The sequence below is a fragment of the Suillus bovinus genome (assembly GCF_016758785.1).
Source record: "Suillus bovinus strain UH-Sbo-P2 chromosome Unknown EDB93scaffold_21, whole genome shotgun sequence".
Lineage (NCBI taxonomy): Eukaryota > Fungi > Basidiomycota > Agaricomycetes > Boletales > Suillaceae > Suillus > Suillus bovinus.
This window is the reverse complement of record NW_024542077.1, coordinates 307,003-326,620: the sequence shown is the minus strand read 5'-3', so window position 1 is coordinate 326,620 and position 19,618 is coordinate 307,003. Positions and strand designations below refer to the sequence as shown.

The window sequence follows — 19,618 nt, the reverse complement described above, 5'->3', positions numbered from 1 at the left end:
ACAACCTTTCATTGGGGGGAGGATAGAGCCTCCGCGCTTTTGTCACACCACCTGGTGGTGCTCAATATTGGTCACACTCATGGACTAGCACACACTCATTGTGCCTTCGGCACAGGAAGCAAAAAGAGCGCTTCGCGCTCTTTGTTGGCTTCCTGGCCTTTGGCTTCATCCTACCTTTGGGTGTTTTAATAATCATTATTTTAGATCTTGAAATAAATTATATTGTATTCATTGAGTTGAGCATGATATATTACAATTAATGGGATTAGACATATTGAACCCTCCTGTCCTCCTGTTGTTCTCTGGTTTGCTCATTCTCCTGTTTACCTGTTCTCTGTGCAGATAAGAAAAGTAAAAGTACAATTGAATGTGTTGATTTCCCCTTACCTCCCTGTTGTCCTCCCGTCCTCTTGTCCCCTTTCCCCTTCTCCCATTTCCCCATTCTCCTGTTCTCCTGTTTTTCCCATTCTTCTATTGTCCCTTTCTCCTGTTTTCCTGTTCTCTGTTCTCTTATTCTCCAAATTTCCCCATTTTCCCTGTTCTCCCATTTCCCTCATTCTCCCATTCTCCTTTTCTGTTTCCCATTTCTCAATTGTCTATCTATAAAGTAAGGGAGAACAGTGATGGGAAGGGACGGACGCTCGCGTGGTTTCCGCTTGCACCGCGTAGATACACTTAGATATGTTTAGATTTGCTTAGATTCACTAAACACTGTGTGGTTTTCGCTTACCTCGCTTAACGCTCGATTTGGAAACTTGCGTGACTGTCATGTGATCTTGAGGGTCTGCTGCCCGTTAGGGCAGCACACATTTAAAACCATTTATTATTTATGAAATTCAAATCATATACACACAAAAAATTTAAGTACATAAAGAAGAAAAGTCAATTGAGAAATGGAAAATGAGAATGGGGGAAATGGGAGAATAGAAAAAATGGGGAAAATTGAAGAACAGGTGAGAGAAAATGAGGAAGATTGGAGAACAGAGAACAGAAGAATGGAAGAATGGGAAAAACAGAAGGACAGGAGGACAACAGAAGGATGGGAGGACAACAGAAGGACAGGAGGACAACAGGGGCACAGAACACCAGACACAACAGTAGATGAGAAAATACATATATTCAATTGTACTTTTACTTTTGTCAAAGTCCTGCTCGAAGTATGTAACTTATTTTGAAATTTTGATCACAACTCAGTGAATAAAATATAATTTATTTCAAAACCTGCAATGATTATTAAGTCACCCAAAGTAGGATGAAGCCTAAGGCCAGGGAGCCAACAAAGAGTGCGAAGCACTCTTTTTGCTTCCTGTGCCGAAGGCACAACGGGTGTGTGCTAGTTCTTAATATGTAGTTGAATTTATTGTGTATAATTTGAATTTCATAAATAATAAATGTTTTTAAATGTGTGCTGCCCGTTAGGGCAGCAGATGCACATGATAGCCATGCGAGTTTCCAAATTGAGCTTTAAGCGAGGTAAGCGAAACCACATGGCCTTTGGCAAAATAAGTGTATCTACTCGAAAACTACATGGCGCTATGCGCCCCAAGCGAAAACCACGCGAGTGTCCAGTACTTCCCTCACGGTTCTCCCTTACTTTATAGATGGCCAGTAGCTATGCACTATGATGTGCAGCAAAGAGAGCTTGCCCATGCCAATCATGATCACAACTTGACTGCACTCGACGTAGCTGCACTTGCCTTAGCCAATAATAAGATTGCTTCTGTCACTGTTCAAGCTGTCACTCCCAGTTCACCATCTAAGCGCTCTGCCCCAAGCGACTTCTTGTCATCGCCCTGTAAGAAATCCCATACCTTTGTGTCGAACCATTGCTTTTGCTGTGGAGCAAATGGCCACCTTCCAGCTGACTGCCCTGCAGACACCACCATCACCGGCAAACCTGTTGCAGCTCTTGCCACCAATGCCTGGAGTAAGCATGTGCTTATGTCACCCAATGGGAAGCATTTCTGCTTCAACTGGGCCAACAGCTCCATCTGCACCTATGGTGCCAACTGCAGAAATGTTCACGCTTGCAGCATCTGCAGAGATTCATCACATGGAGCTGGCAATTGCAAGGCCTGTCAGTGATCCACACAGCATGATCACCCCTCTAAACCACATTCGGTTAGAGGAACTTCTTTGTAAATATGGTATCTTCAATGATTGGTGTCATATAATCAATGGTATTCACGACGGTTTCAATGTTGGGATTCAATGCCCACCTTCCTCTACTCATTTATTTTGAGAACCACTCATCCTCGCTACTCAATCCTTCAATAATCTATTTGTACATACTCGCAGAGCAAGAAGCTGGAAGATACTCTATAGGATTCAGTCCCACAGACCTGGAACAATTAATTGGGCCTTTTCGCACATCTCCACTTGGTCTGGTACCAAAACCACACTCAAGCAAATTTCGAATAGTGCAGGACCTTTCTTATCTGCAAAATATTTCAGATATCCCGTCCGTGAACGCTGGTATCAGTGTGGACGATTTCCCCACAGTATGGGGAACCTTCGATCACCCTTCCTCCTGGTTGTGTCACAGCAACCTTCGATATTTCATCTGCATACCATATAATTCCTGTTCGTCCATGGCAGCAGAATGCACTCTGCATCCTTTGGAGAGGAATTGTATACATAGACCATGCCCTCATGTTTGGCCTCACCTCCAGTGCAGGCATATTTGGGTCCATTGCCGACATGTTAGTGGCCATCTATGACAAAGCTGGCTTCGAGCTGATTCAAAAATGGGTGGACAATTTTCTCGTAATCAGGCTTCCTCACCAAACCTGGACCGAAGAGGATTTCATGGCCTTGTCAGCATACTGTGGTGTTCCTTGGAGCCTCGAAAAGCTTTGATGTTTTGCTTCCATTCAGCATTACATTGGCTTCAACTGGGACTTAGACCGCAAGTGTGTTGCACTGCTGAAGGACAAGCTACTGAAAACCTGCGCCCTACTCAAATCCTGGCTTATCAAAAAGGCATCCTTCACTTCGAAAGAGGCTGCCAGCCTGCATGGAAAGCTCGTGCATATTGTGTGTATTTTTCCCCTGATTCATCCATTCTTGCCCTCTATTGCTTTCTTCGCATTGGGCTTCCGCTCTCAGTGTGTGCACCTTCACCCACCCAGTGCTTGCAGACATCCGTTGGATTCTATCCTTACTGTCACACCTCCCCAGCTCAGTTCCCATATCCACCCCATCACCTGTCGACATAGGCTGGTGGGATGACACAAGCACATCCTTTGGAATTGGAGTCGTTGTGCAAGGCCACTGGGCTGTGTGGTGCTGGGCACCCAGCTTTAAAGTAGGCCCAAACCAGGATTTCGACATTGGTTGGGCTGAAGCGGTAGCCCTAGAGCTTGGACTTCATTTAGCCATTCACCTGGGTAATTAATCCATCGTCTCTATTGTAATTCTGGATTCTCATTTGATTAATCTAATTCCCAAAGGTATTATCACCCACAGTGCAGCCAAGAGCACCAATTACTTGGTACGATCTGACAACGTAGGGGTAGTGGCTTCCCTGGCGCTTCCAATTCAGTACTGATATCCTTGCCACCCCATTTGTTGGGCAAACTGATCCAGTTATTGTGAGGTCTCTATACCACACTTCATCTTACAGCTCCAGCCATTCAGTTTCATTGCCCACCACCTCGCACAGCAGTGCTTCATCCCTGTGTCCGCATTGTAAAGCCTCTTAAAAGCTTTTCCTCTGGTGTGGCCCGAACCCCTCTCCTTCTTCCATCATTGATCACCCAATTATCCACCACATCGCAAACATAGCTAGCCATGCTTCCCTTCGCAACACCACCAGCTACGGCGCTGGATTACGAAAATTCCACATCTTCTGCAACATATTTTCAATTCCCGAAGCTAGCCATCTTCCAGCCTTGTTCAAGCTACTTCACTCCTTTGCTCTATGGGCTGTCACAGACCCACACCCTGAGGACCCTCTTTTATCTGCAGGAGGAAGTACACCCAGCTTTGAGCCAGTCTCTGTTGGGGTTGCCCATAAATATCTTTCTGCCGTGTGAGCGTGGCATATTGCGCAAGGTTGGCCCCCACCACTGTCAGATTCTCACCGTGAGAGGATCAATTGGTCTTTGCGAGGTCTGGAGAACCTCCAGTCTAGTCGTCGAAAGCCCCTTCGGCCACCCATAACTAGTGCTATGCTTACTGCCATCAAAGCCACCCTCTCCTTATCGGAACCCTTTGACACATGCATTTGGGCAATAGCATCATGTGCCTTCTTCGGTATGATGCGTTTTGGTGAAGTCTCTGTTGCCTCATGTGCAGCCTTTGATCCAGCCAAACATCTCATGTGGGCTCACACATTCTTTGGCTATGATCTTCGAAACAGCCTATATGCACATCTTGACCTTCCTTCAGCAAAATGTCACGAGTACCTTTAACAAACCATTATTCTTTCCTAAATCTTCCTAAGTGTCAATACACAGCGCCTAAGTCAAACTCTACCCCGAAAGTGTCTACCAGTTCAGAGATACCTTTAGTGCCCATGACACGTGTCTTCGATGTGACTAATGAAGAAGACAAATTCTTTGATTGTGAATAGATTAGATTAGATATGATAAGATAAGATATGGTCACGTGATACTTCTTTAATATTCTACGATGTTCTATGGTACGATTCCCTTTTCCTTTTTATGATTGGCTAGTAGTTGTAGCTCAGTTTCAATCTCTGTTTCAATAGTTGTATATAAGTAGCACGTCTTGGTCGATAGTTCCTTAGTTCAAACCTCTTGTATCTACACTGTAGCAATCCAAGACATACCTGCTCACCATCCTTCTTGTTGTGATAACCTTAGTCTGAGTCCTAGTCTCCGCCCAGCGTTAATTCGTTATTGGGTTGTGACACAAAAACAGCGAAACTGGGAAAAACACAATCCATTTTTCTAAATGAACAAGGAGCTTTATGTCCACTAGCAGCCCTTCACAACCTAGCATCAGTAGTACCAGCACTCGCAGGTGACCCTCTATTTTCATGGCGCGACTCTAAGGGTGAAATTTACCCAATGGTGAAGGCCCATGCCATGGAAAGAATCAATTCGATCTTGATGGGATGGGGATGGGGCACCTCGTTCGGCCACTCATTTCGAATAGGTGGCATGTCATTCTATTTGGCCAAAAAGATCAACCCCAAAATAATCTGAATCACCGGCCATTGGAAATCATTAGCATATGAGACTTACATTTGTGCTTTCGAGCAGATATCCTCCCAGCACCTGGCTAATGCAACTGCTCTATAACCATCACCTCCACATTCTGGTTGGGCTAAGCAGCTTTGAGCAGCGGATCGTTCTGGCTTGTTGGGTGAGCAGCTCCACCTGCTTGCATCCTTCCCGAGCTAACACTCGGCCCAGCCCAACCTAATAGATTGTGTCACTGTCTCTAGAGTCAAGTCAAAGCTGGAATGTCCAGGTGCTGGGTAATGAAGCCTGCCAAAATACCTCGGCACCATGCATCCAGCTGAGCAGCTGCATTGCTCGCTTCCGCTATTCAATTTTCTTCTTCTCCACCACAACACCAAGTTCGTCCATCACACTCCTCACTCACTCGATAAAATTTTGTTATACCCACCCACCTCTCCCTTTTAAGTTGTTGCTAAGCAGTATTGCTTCTAGCATTTTAATTAGCCACATGCCTTATAATCTTATCTGTCAATTCACATTTTACTGTTCCAGAGATACTCATGAGTCGATTGATATGATCAAATCCATAAGCAGTGTCCCGCCCTCCCAGCGGCTCCACCTGCTTGTGTCCTTCCCAAGCTAATGCTTGGCCCAGCCCAACCTAATAGATTGTGTCACCATCTCTAGAGTCAAGTCGAAGCTGGAATTGTGGGGAGGCTTGATAATGTGCCAATCTTGTATGACTGCACGCATATATGGGGCCATAACACTCGATCATGGGAAAAATTCCAGATAAGGTAGTGTTACCTAATGTTACCTGTTGTGACATTTGGGCAGTTTTGGTGATGTCACCTGCCAAATAGCATTGAGCATTCAAGTCATTTTAAGAAAATGGTAACAAGCGAGCCCCTTTGTGTGTGAGATCGTTGTTCACTTAATGGTTGATGCTTAGAATTTTATACATGTTCGATACAACATGATCTCAGCTGCAGAAAATTGAGTGGGTCGTATATATTTCAGACGGAGATGACCAGGCGTGGTATCATGAATGACGGCTCAAAACACATCAACAGAAGTGGGCAAAGCACGTTAATGTGAATCTGTTGAGAGACGTGCGACTTGTGAAGGATGAGAAGATCTAATGATGACCGTCCGTATATTCAGGAGAGATACAACCAATCATGAGCCAGAAGCGAGTCCAGAGGCCAGCCTGTCTTATCACTGCATCTGGGCGTGAGGGTGTTGAAGTTGTGGGTATGCCAGTAGCATCACCAATGGTAGATGCAGTGGACGATGAAGAGTCAGCTGCCTGTGGTTGCAAAGACAGCCGGATAACATTGGGCTTTGAAGGCCGTGAGCTACTTGCGGTAGGAATCTTCGGTTCCCGTCTCTCCCTCGCACAGGCATTTCTCTACGTGACATTGGGTGGAGTAGAACAATCAAGGATAGAAAAGAACATACACGCTTGCCCTTCGCATACGGGACCCTCACTGCAGGGATTCGTCCTCGCCGTTTCAAAATATTTCGAGCCCAGTCAAGAGCAAAGGATGGTGACGTATCATCAACACTGGAGGGCTTGCGGTTGCGATGAAAGAAACGGCCAATAAACGTGCTTCCTGGCGGTGCTGAATAGTGGGGACGGCTTCGTGCAGAGGACTGAGAACATATGTCAAAACCCATTCAGATTGACAGTGATAACATACATGAGAACGATCTGATGGGGCTCCATCGAAAAAACCTTGGGGTACCCGACTTCGTTGAACCACAGGGTGTGTGGCACGATCCTAGAGTGTATACGTTGAGAACAACAAGATCTTTTAATAAGTGTGTCACGTACATGGATTGGATCCTCAAGAAGGTCGGCGAGGCCATCTTCTCGAAGCACCGCAGCAACGTCCCATGTATACGCGTTTGTGTCGCGGCAGCCAGTGGCTAGTAGCTTTCCATCTGCCGAAAATGTCACGCAGTTCACGTAGTCTTCGTGCTGAAGGGACCTTATGGGTCGTCCATTGTCAAGGTTCCATAATTGTGCTGTCTTGTCGTCTGATGCGCTTGCGAGGATACGGCCGTTGGGTGATATTGCAATGGCCCAGACCCAGCAAGTGTGCCCTTCCAGAACCGCTATTTGCTTCCATGTTTTGGTATTCCATGTCCTAATAGAGTTATCGGCTGACCCAGAGATGATTTTTGCGTCCTTGGTCCAAGCCAGGCAAGTCACTGCCGATGTGTGTCCTTTCAGAGTTGCGACAAGCTCGCCTTTCTGTGTGTCCCAGATCTTGATGGAACACTCGATGGGTTCTGTGCTCCAGGGTTCATCGAGTCCACCAGTCGCAATCATGGACATGTCTGGTGAATAGACGACTGCGAACACGTAGGTGTGCCCTGGCTCCAGGATTGTCCGAGTCTCTCCGCTTTCCATGTCACATTGCCTTGCAGTCTTATCCAAAGATCCGCTCAACACTCGCTGACCATCATCTCGACTCCAGCAGACAGACACCACTTCCTTTGTGTGTCCCATCCATTTAGTGATGACTTTGCATGTGTCGATATCCCACAACCTCACTGCACCATCCTCACTCCCGCTAACCACTGTCTTCCCGTCCGGAGACAATGCTATACAGCGCACTTTACTTTCTCCGTCTCTCCAGTCCTCTCCTACCTGTTTCCCGCTCTTCAAGTTCCACACTCGCAGCGAGCCATCACGTGAACAGGTCATGATCCACTGTCCACCTGGCAGGTGTATTATGCCCCAGACAACATCAGTGTGTCCTTCAAATTTCTTGCAGGGTATCATCGCTAATGTCTCTTGCGTTTTAGCGGTGGGTGAGACCATCTTCCAGAATTTTGACTGTGGAGTGCAGTGTCGCCTCAGCTTTTATCGATCAATTTTCAACACCATCACTTACGAGAAGACAGCAGGGAATAAGGGTTGTAGTGATCAAGCAGAGTTGAATTCACAACTTCCGGTACGTTGTTTTGTGTTCACTTCACATGCATTACACAGCATGGGCTGTGCACCTGACGCGCCTAGGCATCATATGATCACATTCCGTTCAGCCTCAGTCCATCCGCGTCCAGTATGAGCTAGTTCCCAGTAATTATAGAAAGCGAAAGGCTAGTCCGCTGCCAAGCGTTCTCATCCGTTCATAACGTCAGCTGGTGTCAAATGCGAAGATCAATCAACATTACAGTGGGTCGCGTTGCCTATATGCCAGCATCTGTTATCTGATTGGCCCTGTAATATTCTCTCAAGCTCATCGCTCGGAATCATCTTCTACTTCCACCAAGTAGATCAGCGACAATTTACCGACAAATGCCTAAGGAACATTTTATACCCTGCACTTCTTTTTCCTCTTCAGCTGTGTCATGTTCCGCCCGGCAGGCGAGATGGGTACTGGAAACCGTGTTTCTGGATAGACACGTTCTGTTTCACGTATCGAGAACCATGAGTAATGGTAGTGCCTGATCACTAATCGCCACGCCACAGATGAGATGAAGGAAATACGTACCACGTCCTCATGCTTGAGTCCTTTTCCGTCGTTTGAGGTCATCTATTTTACGCTAGAGATGATGTCCGGTCGCCTATATAGCGATCGCACTGAGCATCTAAATTGGTGCGTTTCGGAGAACCCTGTTATTATCCGAGTTTCAGGTTTTGACGGAATTAATACCGCGGGTATGTGACAAAGCCTTGGGGCTTGGACAATGCGGAAGTCTTCAAGGAGAGCGCCCTAGTCTCACGCGCACTGTTCTCGAATCCCTGGAGGTTGGAAGTCTAGCCTTTGAGTACCACGGCACATAGAGGTCCTCGGCTGGTTCTCACAATATTAATACTATCGCCGCACCGTCTGTTTGTTGTAGTTCCTAACGGCAAGGTCTGCTTACATTATGTTTTGCTCTCGGACATCGTGGAATGTGCGTGGTGATCTAATGTGAAGTTCAGTGTTGCGATGTAAGTTGCACCTTGGACGACAATGGAATCACCAATCGCCATATAGCTTGGTACATGTGTAGAAACGGGCATTTATTCATCAGTTTAATACCTTATCGATACCTTAATACGATACGTCCGTTTAAAAGTTTGCCCTCGACATCGCATGTTGATGACAGTCTGTTGAGATCAGGAAAAATTATAGAGTAGACAAAATGAAGACCACATACTTTATTCATTGTGACTGCGCACTGTTTAGAGTAACTCGATGACCTGAGGGCTTGGGCTTTCAGAATGTAATGACGGCTTGGCCTGAGCAGCGCCCTGAGTAGGGGAAATCTAGTCGGTAGTATATTACGAGCTGGACTTGAAAAATGAAGACGGAACGTACCCTCCTCAAAAAAAGCCTTCGACACATCAGTGAAGCCGACAGTATTTATTGTTCATAGAATTGTAAGCTAAATACCTTCAATTAGCGTCTGGAGTATCATCGTGTTAGTATTGATGGTACACAACAACAATGAAAGTGCGCACCACCCACGGGAGCCTTCAATCAGCACCCAAGAATGTTCGATTAGCATCTGACGCTAGCGTGAGCACCACTTTAGCAACATTAGAAAAAAGGACAGCACCGTAGTACAAAAACACTGAATAAGATCAGGTCAGGTCCGCTATGCAGGCAAGAGTGCATGAATCGTTGTTTTTTTAAGCAGGTCAACGCTACGGTGTAATCTTGCGTCTTACTAATGAATGTGACGCAGGCGGAGCACAACTATTGATCGAAGAGTCACTTGCCTGTAGTTGCGAAGATGGCTGGGTGACATTGTGCTTGGGAGGTTGTGAACTACTTGCGATAGGGCTCTTCGGGGTGATAGTATCGACCGTTTCTCCATCGCGCGAGCATTTCTCTACGTGAAATCAGGTGGAGCTGAACGTCATGAAGAACATACATATTGGCCAGGGTGCTTACTGAACCTCAACAACTGTAGGGCTGTGCCTTTGTGACTCAGTGGCTTCACCACTTGGGCCGCGCCGGCTCAAAATATTTCGAGCCCGTCACCATGGGCACTGAAGGGGCTGAAAACTGAGCGGTCAAATCTTCCAAAACACAAGGGACTGCAGCAGCCTCAAGAATATTCGGCCAAACCAACTTCGTTGACGCAACCAGAGTAATTGGTCGAACCTCTGTCTCTGAGCGTTGGATTCCAGCCTAGATCTGATACATTTCTTGTGGAATCAGAATACCATCCACTACTACCGCATCGCGCGAAGTTGAACCGATCACCGTGTGGTATCGTACATGCATTCCAGGGATGGGCCTAAGCGAGCTATGCACGTTGCACATGACCGAACCCAACCGAATACCAGTTAGTAGCTTGGCAGGCTGGCGCTATGGTCGACCCGTGGAGTCGAACGATGTGGTTCGGGAGTTGTAACGGTACGTATAGTCGGAGTGAGATCATCTTGAAGCTTCGATTTGCTTTACCACATCATATCCGAGTCGGATGCCTCATTGCCCTGTCTTACATTTTATGCGGATTGGGTTAACATGAACAGAAAGGGATATAAGTAAGTAACGTTATTGTGATTGCGTTTGACGAACCTTCATTGATCCTGGTAGAAGCAGCTCGAAGGCACGTTTCTGAACTTCAACTTCAACGTTAACCTCAATCTCTCTTTTTTTTTAAAGTTCAGGTTCAGTCCACTGTCCGTCGTACGACATGAACCGATAAGCTGCACAATGTGGTCGGCTCTCGAGTCTTTCAGAAAGTTCAGATAAGTAATGTAAGTTAGGTAAGTCGCTTGTGTTACAATCAATTGTCCAGACCCTGATGCGAAGGCTCAAAGCGAGGCTTAATGGACCAATTAATTTAGCGTCTCCAAGAATCACGCTTTAATTCAACCTAGCCCACCGAAGCCAACCTTGTTTTGTTTTCGTTGATGGCTTGACGAAATTTTTGGGTTCAATTCTTGTTGAACCACGACGTTCACGCACGCATCGATGACTGCGCTCGATCTGCATAATGCAATTTTCACATCAGACAAACGTGCTATGCCTATGCCCCACATGACACGTACACGTACTCTCTCGCTCACAACGGTTGAAGAACAACCACAAAACCCTACATCCCCAACTTACAACTCCTTCACCTACCAAGACCTACTCTTACGCCAACCACTCCACCCAGACGGTCCACGACACTGGGACCTCGGTCTTGACCTCACAGGAGACCCAATAACAGCAGCGGAATGTAAAAGCCTCGAAGGCCGGTTCACAAAAGCAAAACTGCGTCGCTTAAGGTGGATATGTGGAATTTTTGAAGTTGTTTTCGGTATGACCCGTCCCTGTCTCTGTCTCGGGGCCAATGTTGATATTTTGTTGGTTCAACAGGTATATGGGCTATTTATTGCACGATCCGCTATTCCCTCGCATTTCAAACGGCTTTTACGAGCGATGTACACATACGCACGCTTGCGCTCGTCTTGTGTGTTGTTTCTGGTATTAGTTTCGCGGGAGTGGTCATGACGTTATTTATGCCGTTTCTTCCGAAAGACGGAGCTGGGCTCGTTCGTTCTGCGAGGATGATCTTAAGAGGGTGTTTTGTTGTGTTGACAATCGCGACGGCGATTGTGAATCTTGTATTTGTTTCGGTATGGAAGCCTGTGGATAGATGTGGGTGGAATATGGATATTTCGTGGTCTGCGACAGTCACCATCGCTGGGGATTCGACAGCTAGGCATTGTCGCACTGCGAGTTTTGCAGTTTGGACGATCGTCGCGTCCTTTAGGGTTGTTGCTACATTAATCATGATCGTGAGTCTCGTTTTCGAGTCTGAGGTGGTTCTGATTGACGAGCGTTCTTCTCATCCAGCTGTTGTATGTTTACTTCCTCGGGGTATATTCTGAAGCGAGGCATCCTTCGAGATATACCAAAGAGACGTACTACCCACCATTAATGGCCTCGGAGGGTGCTGTAAACTCTCCTGTTTCCACTATCGATTCACCTGTATCCACTCTCGACCCGTCATCATCAGGAACGCACTTCGACTTCAAGCTAATACAGAGTCGAGCTGCAATAGAAAGGTCTAACTCGATGTTAGCGCTAACTAATTCAAGTATCACCCTCGCGCCTTCCCCCACTCTTTCTCCCACCCAATCTCGCTCCCATACCCACTCCCATCCAAGGACCCAAGCCACACACACGCAGTCCTCCAACCCCGCACCTCCAGCTTCCAGCCCGATATGGCGAAATTGGAAAAATCTGCGATTAACAATAAAAGACCGTCAAAGGCACAATAATCTTTCTGACACACCCACATTGCGTTCGCTCCGCCGGAAGAACCGTATTACTATCTCGAGTGAACATATCTTGCTGAATGCGAATACAACACCCGGTGCCTGGGAGGAGTGCACGGACGTGTGTGCCGTCGGTGCTAGTCTTGGTCCGGATGCTTCGGAATCAGATCATTCCGTGGGCATCGCTGAAGGTCGGGGTGTGTATCCGATGGAAGGCCACAGGACTGGGACTGATTCTCCAGTACTGGCGATGGATTCGGAGACATGCAGCCGTGATTCTGACTCTGTCTACTCTTATGGATATGGGGCCTCAGATCCAGCATACCCCTATCTGGAAATCTACAATCCCGCGCCGCCGGCTACTGCTAACGCTAATATCTTCCTTACCCAACAACCCCGATCTCCCGCGGCAGTTATAGCAAGGGCAGACATCATCGAGCCTGGAACGTCGCTAACGACCATAGAATCAGGTGACGGCGAAGAAGACGAACTGATACCCATAATGGGCGGTTTCGTACGGCGGATGGCTACCATCCAATCATTCGGGTCTCAAGAAGCTGCGCTGTCGATGACTGGCTCGCGCTTCTCGAGGGTTTCAGTTTCCGAGATGCACACACTCGGATCTCCGCGTTCGTCTTTTGGGTGGACGCCGTCTATGGCGTCTACGTTGAGCAAGAACAACTCGTTTGGAACTGCTTCTGCTTATTTTTCTGCATCGAGTGATCTGGGGATGGGGACGGGTGGTTCTGGACCTGGTATCGGAGTCAATGAGCGAGGCGAATTGGAAGCGAGGATGACGACGAATCTGCCATCGTACGGTCGATATCATTATACCCGAGACGCTAACCGCGCTACATTATCCGTGCCAACCTAGCGCACATGAGGCATCATACCATTACAAGATTATCACTATCTCAATCTGTCACAATCTACGCATCTGCATCTCATTTCCACAAGTACGAATATAAAAAGAGGTCTCGATGATGATATTAATCCTGCGGGAACCTATATACGAACGGAGCCCATGATGTGGAATGGACACTGGTGTTTTATGTAGGACCCATGAGGCCAGATAGACTATACTACATTCAGCCATCCCTACATATGAAACGGGAACGAGATAGCAGATTGTGACAAAGTTCCCGGTTCCGGGGATGCCATAAGGTGGATCACGTTCCGGCACCGACGTCGGCGGAAGGAATAGAAGCCAAGTTTATGTATATCCCCAGAAACCGAGCGGTGTTACGGTGAAAGGCCTTTTGAAAGCATCGTGCCATACGAGTGTGTACACGTAGAATCTCGTTTTTATACTCGCCTTGTGGGAGCGGCGTGTTCTCCCGTTGTGTTGGTATTGATAATAATAAATATTATATAATATTGATATCTGCCCATCTGACGCTTTCTGCCAACGGGTGAGGGAGAGGGGTGGGGGGGGGAGCATAAATCCAAAATCCACCCATGACGGCGATGAACGAAAACAGTTCAACGCAGCTTGCCGCGTCCCTGGAAAGCGCAGCCCCCTTCTCACGTTTTTACCTTTTCTCAGGAATCGAAGGGATCTGAAGCCGTATATTCTCAAACCCAAGACCATGCGTTCCATGTGGGTTTCCAAGACATGTAACCAGTCTTTCCACATATATGAAAATTTCCTCACTCGGTTTCCTATCTGATTGGTCATGTCGACATCGCACCGCTTCAGCAATTCAATTCGCATGCAATAAGAATTTTTTTGTATAAAAAAAACAAGTAGGCATGACAATGACCAGATTCCAAAACTGTAGTATTGAAAGCGTGGAAAGCCGAGCAAATATAGTGCTGATGAATCGAGCGAACATATGTGGTGCATGTGCGTTCGTGGAATAGGTAGCCACATAAAACCGGGAGTTCATGCGGAGTAAATTGCATCCAGGAAGTGGCAGCGATGAAAAAGCATTTGGGCGTATAGCACCAAGGCGGCGATCATGACATACACGTGCTTCCCCCAACGGTCCGATCAACTCACTCGACAAATGATAATGTTTTCTTCTTCTTCAGTTCCGTGGTTTCGACTTCTGCGTTATCCTGCTTTCTCTTTCCCTTTCGTGCGAAAGAGGTAGAAGTTGAAGCTGGGGGTGCATCATTATCCCTGGTGGAAGGGATGAAAGAAGGATCATCTACGCCAGCAGGCTTCATGAACGCGTTACTGCCGGTAGTCGACTTCGGTGCTGATGCAGATGACGTGCGGTTTGAAGATAAGGAGCCTGAACGAAGAAGATCAACGCCAACGTTGCTGTTGTCGTATATCACCCGACTCGCTGGCTCCTTGAGCTTCTTTGATGACGCGTTACTGTTGGTCGAGCTGGATATCGATTTGATCTTGAGTTTTTTTCGTGTTTCATCAGGTTGAACATCTGCTACTGTGGGCCGCACTTCTGGAGGTTTGAATGACTAACGATAAGGGACGTTTCAATGAACATGGTTCTGCATGCTTCAAAGGGGATATGACCCTGGGGCACCGCGGATATGTGCTCACCTCTTCTCCGTGTTTATTGAATTTGCGACGGCCTTTGGGTTTTAAACCGCTAAAAGACGTCGATGGCGATGATGCTCCTTTGTCTTCTGCGGGCGTCTCAGACACAGAAGGAAAGAGGAAAGGCATATACGATCTCTCATATAGATCATCATTTCTGTACATTGCAAAAGAAACAAAAAAAAAAGTTGGCTAAAGCCATAATGACGCAAAATTAAACTACCCATAACTCACGAATCTGAGTTGGACCTCTCTGCTAATCCCCAAGCTTTACGGATATCAGGCGCTACTTCCCATTCTGCATCATCTTTGACGTGTGCTTTCTCGAGCTCGACATCGGCACCAGGTAACTGTTGTGCTCTTCGAGCATTTTGCATGAAACGGAGATTCAAAGTTCCTGTGCTAAGCGTTTTCTGAGTCTCGACCATGGTTGTTGGGTTGGTTGCAAGGCTTGATAGTTTAGGTAAACTTTGGTACCTTGAGAAATCTTACGTAAGGGCCTGAGGACCGGACATTTGATGCAAGTGAATGCCGCCTCCCTCGAACTTTGAAGCTAAGAAGCGTGCCAGCAAACTAAGAAGCTAACTCATAGTGGAACAAAGAATGAACATCGGCACATCGGTACCCTGGACCCTAGAGTCGATCTTGAACCTTCCTTAGGAGGTGAGCCTTTGACGCGATAAGTGACGCATGATGGAGAAATAAAAGAAGTTAGGACAAGGAGATGGTAGACTTTAACTCAGAACCGCTCATTAAGGGAAGTCATTAATAATGATGCCGGGTCTCGCGTTCATCTGGATGAAACGCCTCCTACAGACACCTACATCATCTGACTGTCGTGCTCCACAGATAACGAGAAGAAGCCGAACTTGCTTGGGGATTTGGCGCTTATTGAAGGGGTAGATGCCAACTGCGTTCGCGTCTCAGTCCGTATCCATTTCGGATACGGTTCCTTACTTTTCATAGCGCCACCTGTTGTTCCCACCTGTGGTATGTACGTCGTTACAGTCAGCCACGAAACCCTGCTTAGTCCGAGTCCGCATCAAAGGTCCATCGTGATGGTTGTGAATCCGATGACCGTGACTTTGATCAAGCTAGCAGGGTTCCCCAGTTGGACAAAGGTGCCTGCAGGAGCTGTGATGTATAACAAGCGCTCCCGAGGGCTTGCGAATGTAGCGTCAGAAAAGACAATCCTGGGAGCAGAGCATCTGGGCACGTAAAGGGCGACAGGGCTTCGGTCACTACGGTGAGATTATAAAGTTCATTTTTGGATGCTACGGTTATCAGACTCTCCCGAACATATCCAATGAGACGAGAGCTGAGGCACGCCGATCAATGGCCCAGGGATGTGGTTGGTATCGAAGAGGGGGTCCAGGCACTTTTTGGTGGACCCTCGTGTACACTGAGTTTTTTTTTTCGAAGATGCGGGAGATATGCGATACGGGCACGAGTTGCTGCCTTTTGTGTCAGTCGGAGAGAGGAAATCGACATGTCGAGTTGTTTTCGTGAAATGTCCCAGCCTATCTTTACTTTCGCACGATCATAGGGGGGGGAATTCATTGTAATTTTTGGCCATAACAACCTCGCGGTTAAGAAGAAAAAAAGATGAGTCTACGTACCATTTCAGGTATAAAAAACGAGGTAAAGTTGTAGGTCGTATGGTCCGGAATTACATCAAGATAACATCAATCTAAGATTACTTTTAAAAGAGAAAATTTTAATGAAATATTCGTGCTAGTGACGTTTTTGTACTCGTTTAGAATTTATTACATTACATCGTACCCGGAATCAAATATTGAAAGTTTCGCTGGGGATGGACTTGATCCTTCCAATTAAGTTCCTCCGCGTTCCTTCTTCCTTCAAGTTTGAGAGGACGATCAATTACGGCCACTATTATCTCTTCGGTTCGTCAACCTATATAAGATCCTTCTTCTTCCATTTTCCCTTCATCTCACCTGTCCACACAATGTCTTCTTTCCATCTTCGTCCCGTCGCAGAGCACTCCCCATCCCCACCATCAAGCGCCTCTACAACAACAGCAGGGGATCATAGTCCACTTCACAAATCATCAGTAATTCATACTTCACCACAATCAGGCGCACCAAGGCGTCCTCTCTCTCCAAGTTCATTACGTGGTAAGCTCGACTTCGTCTTTCACCATTTCGTCCTCTGATATGCATCAAGACGTCAACCTAACTCAGGATGGTAGTTCTACACCCAGAAAGTACCCTGCACCACCTACAGGTCATGAACTCATGGCCCTCTTCCCTCCTGCACCACCAGCAAACTTTGCAGAGATGAGACCTGGTCCTACCAGTGGATTCTTTCAACGACAGGAACGCGCATTCTTCGCTCAAGCCGGAAGGGAGATCGTTCGCGTTCGAGTAGAAATCGATGTGCCACAACAAGACGATATTCATAATGGCACAAAATCTAGGGAGGCACAACAAAGTGGTGCACCGCGTTCATGGCCACAGCTTCCACCACATCCTCAGCATCATTCACCTGTTGATTCGCCAATGGGACCCTATCCGCATCATCCTAAACAAGCCCGGTCTTCCCGATCGATGCCGACACCCACGCAACCACCATCCATGTTTCCCGTGGCACCTCACAGCCAACCACCTCAGCCCCCTCTTAATCTCCACGCGCAATCACATCATGGTGGCGTCGGTTTACGTAGTCCACCTCATGACGTACATCCTATTCCTGGTGCAAAAGTAGAAGTTGCTCCTACAGAGGATTACCGAGAAGACTCAGATGATGCTTGGCGGAGGCCAACTCCTTATGCAGATCGCCGGCGAGCAGGGAAGCATACTAAACGTATAGTTGTTCGGAATTGATAGGTAAGAGAGATGCACAGACTGATACGTGGGTGTCAAACTAACGTTTCCATAGTTCTTCGGTTGATCCGATAATAGTTCCTTGGGCAGGCTCAAGGATCGTCGCACGATAGCATAGTCACCTCTCAGCACATCCCGAGAGGTTATAACCTCTTATATTATCTGCGACGTTTCGCAAACCCACGGTCTATCTGTCCTGTAATTATTTACGAGTCAAATCCGGGGCTTCCCGATGTCAAGTAGGTCTTCTTTAGACTGGGTATGTACGCAGGTATACGCCTCGGTTTGGGATGATTGCCGGAAAGCATACACATACGTACACACATACATAATCAGAGTAGGGCACCGGACGATGGTCAGAGATCCGGAGAACGCCCAACCGAGTTTCTTCCCTCGGGGATCCGTTAGGAACAGCATGACTTTTATTAATCTCAGATCTGATCTGACACTTGGCTGCGATGAGATCATGGCAATGCTTGTTTTGGACATGACGTTTCCCCGCTGTGATATCGGACCGAGATGCCGAGTCTGTTCTAGTCCACACGTGCCTGTATTTTTCTCACGAAGTTCTTGAGAATATTCCGTGAACGATTGACCCGTTCGAAACGGGATTGTGGGGAACTTAATCCCTTCTGCCGCGTGGACCGAAATAAATGTGACATAGACTTGTTGTATTACTTCCGAACAGAAGTCGTCTCATGTCCGTCGATCGACCTCGTGTATGTAGAGCCAGTCGTCCAATGATTCATTTAATACATATTTATGATCCGCAAAGATGACTCGCTGATAAGCGCTGGGAATCAGCCACGAGGCACGAGAGATAACCTGAACACTAATGGAGGTGAAGTAGTGAAATGCGGGAGATAAAATGGCTGTGATTTCCCCAGGCTCTGGCGTTGATCCATGAGGAGCAGACTGCACAAACGGCGGATATGAGTCCTTCAGCATGCTGTGCAATGCGGGGAAAGAAATCTTTGATCTTTACCATTCTTAGGGTACTTCTACGGTTAGGAGGTCGAGCGCTCGTGTCCGATCAAATGGAAGATAAATCCCTGACTCGTATCGAGGTGGAAAACTTTAGACGCAATATGACCTAGTAGGAGCACCGGCGTGATCGGGTTGGGCGCGCCTAGTGGACGCGCTTCGAGGTCGTGTCAATGACTCAGCCGCCCGGCAAACGCCGCTTATCTCCTCTGCAGTGAATACGATCGATTAGAAACATTCATCCCTTTCCTCGCGAGTACGATGGTCAGTGTTCATCCACGCTGGATCAATTCAGATTACCATGATATACCAGTGAATCTGATTCCGTTGGCTAGTCTAAAACCTCCAAGGATACTCTTCTATCCGAGTTCTGCTCCATCACAGGCGCATCGTGAGTTTTATCAGATCGATCGAGCTTTTGGGTGGCAGATATTGATATCCTCCTCCGCAGTCAGAAAGATGCTAGGCGGTATCTTGACAAACACCAGAGACGCCTTGACGCAGCAATTGATGCCTATTATCAAGAGGGCGGTGGTAGAACAACCGTTGCATCAACAAGCAAGTTGAATGCCTTGTTCGAGAAATACAAGGGCAAGTACTCCTTGCATATGCTAGCACCACTGAATACCCACGTCTGTGCAGACCCCAATGGAGATGAAATTTCAATAGACGGAACTATTCAGCTGTGTCAGGACCTCAAAGTAGATCCGGAGAACGTTGTTCTCCTTGCAGTCGCTTACGAATTGAAATCCCCGAGAGTTGGAGAGTGGAACAAGAAAGGTTGGGTAGAGGGATGGTCACGACTTGGGTGAGTTGCGCCAAAGTTCAGACAGCCCAACTAATTATACTGTGCAGTTGTGATACAGTTGATGGGATGAAGGATGCCCTGGCGCGGTTACGT

At 47.2% G+C, this 19,618-nt stretch overlaps 4 protein-coding genes across 4 annotated transcripts; 2 read left to right on the top strand and 2 right to left on the bottom strand.

Annotated features, from left to right (window-relative positions):
- Positions 1-95: 95 nt before the first annotated feature.
- On the bottom strand, positions 96-770 carry EDB93DRAFT_1103303 (uncharacterized protein; the record flags this gene model as incomplete). The annotated part of the gene is made up of 5 exons (XM_041447293.1): positions 96-170; positions 328-334; positions 388-596; positions 640-674; positions 731-770. The coding sequence occupies 5 exons, from the start codon at positions 768-770 to the stop codon at positions 96-98; spliced, it is 366 nt and encodes a 121-aa protein (XP_041308620.1).
- A 10,091-nt stretch (positions 771-10,861) lies between these two features.
- EDB93DRAFT_320658 (uncharacterized protein) lies at positions 10,862-13,279 on the top strand. Its single transcript, XM_041456077.1, has 4 exons — positions 10,862-10,878; positions 10,933-11,417; positions 11,477-11,898; positions 11,957-13,279. The coding sequence occupies exons 2-4, from the start codon at positions 11,087-11,089 to the stop codon at positions 13,253-13,255; spliced, it is 2,052 nt and encodes a 683-aa protein (XP_041308619.1). The 5' UTR covers positions 10,862-10,878; positions 10,933-11,086; the 3' UTR covers positions 13,256-13,279.
- Positions 13,280-14,059: 780 nt separating this feature from the next.
- On the bottom strand, positions 14,060-15,757 carry EDB93DRAFT_320583 (uncharacterized protein). The gene is made up of 3 exons (XM_041456076.1): positions 15,125-15,757; positions 14,867-15,047; positions 14,060-14,808 (listed from the first exon to the last, which is right to left on the bottom strand). The coding sequence occupies exons 1-3, from the start codon at positions 15,316-15,318 to the stop codon at positions 14,380-14,382; spliced, it is 804 nt and encodes a 267-aa protein (XP_041308618.1). The 5' UTR covers positions 15,319-15,757; the 3' UTR covers positions 14,060-14,379.
- Positions 15,758-16,856: 1,099 nt separating this feature from the next.
- Positions 16,857-17,733, top strand: EDB93DRAFT_1240151 (uncharacterized protein; the record flags this gene model as incomplete). The annotated part of the gene is made up of 2 exons (XM_041451722.1): positions 16,857-17,025; positions 17,075-17,733. 2 exons carry the CDS (start codon positions 16,857-16,859, stop codon positions 17,731-17,733), a joined length of 828 nt encoding a protein of 275 aa, XP_041308617.1.
- Between the last annotated feature and the right edge of the window lie 1,885 nt (positions 17,734-19,618).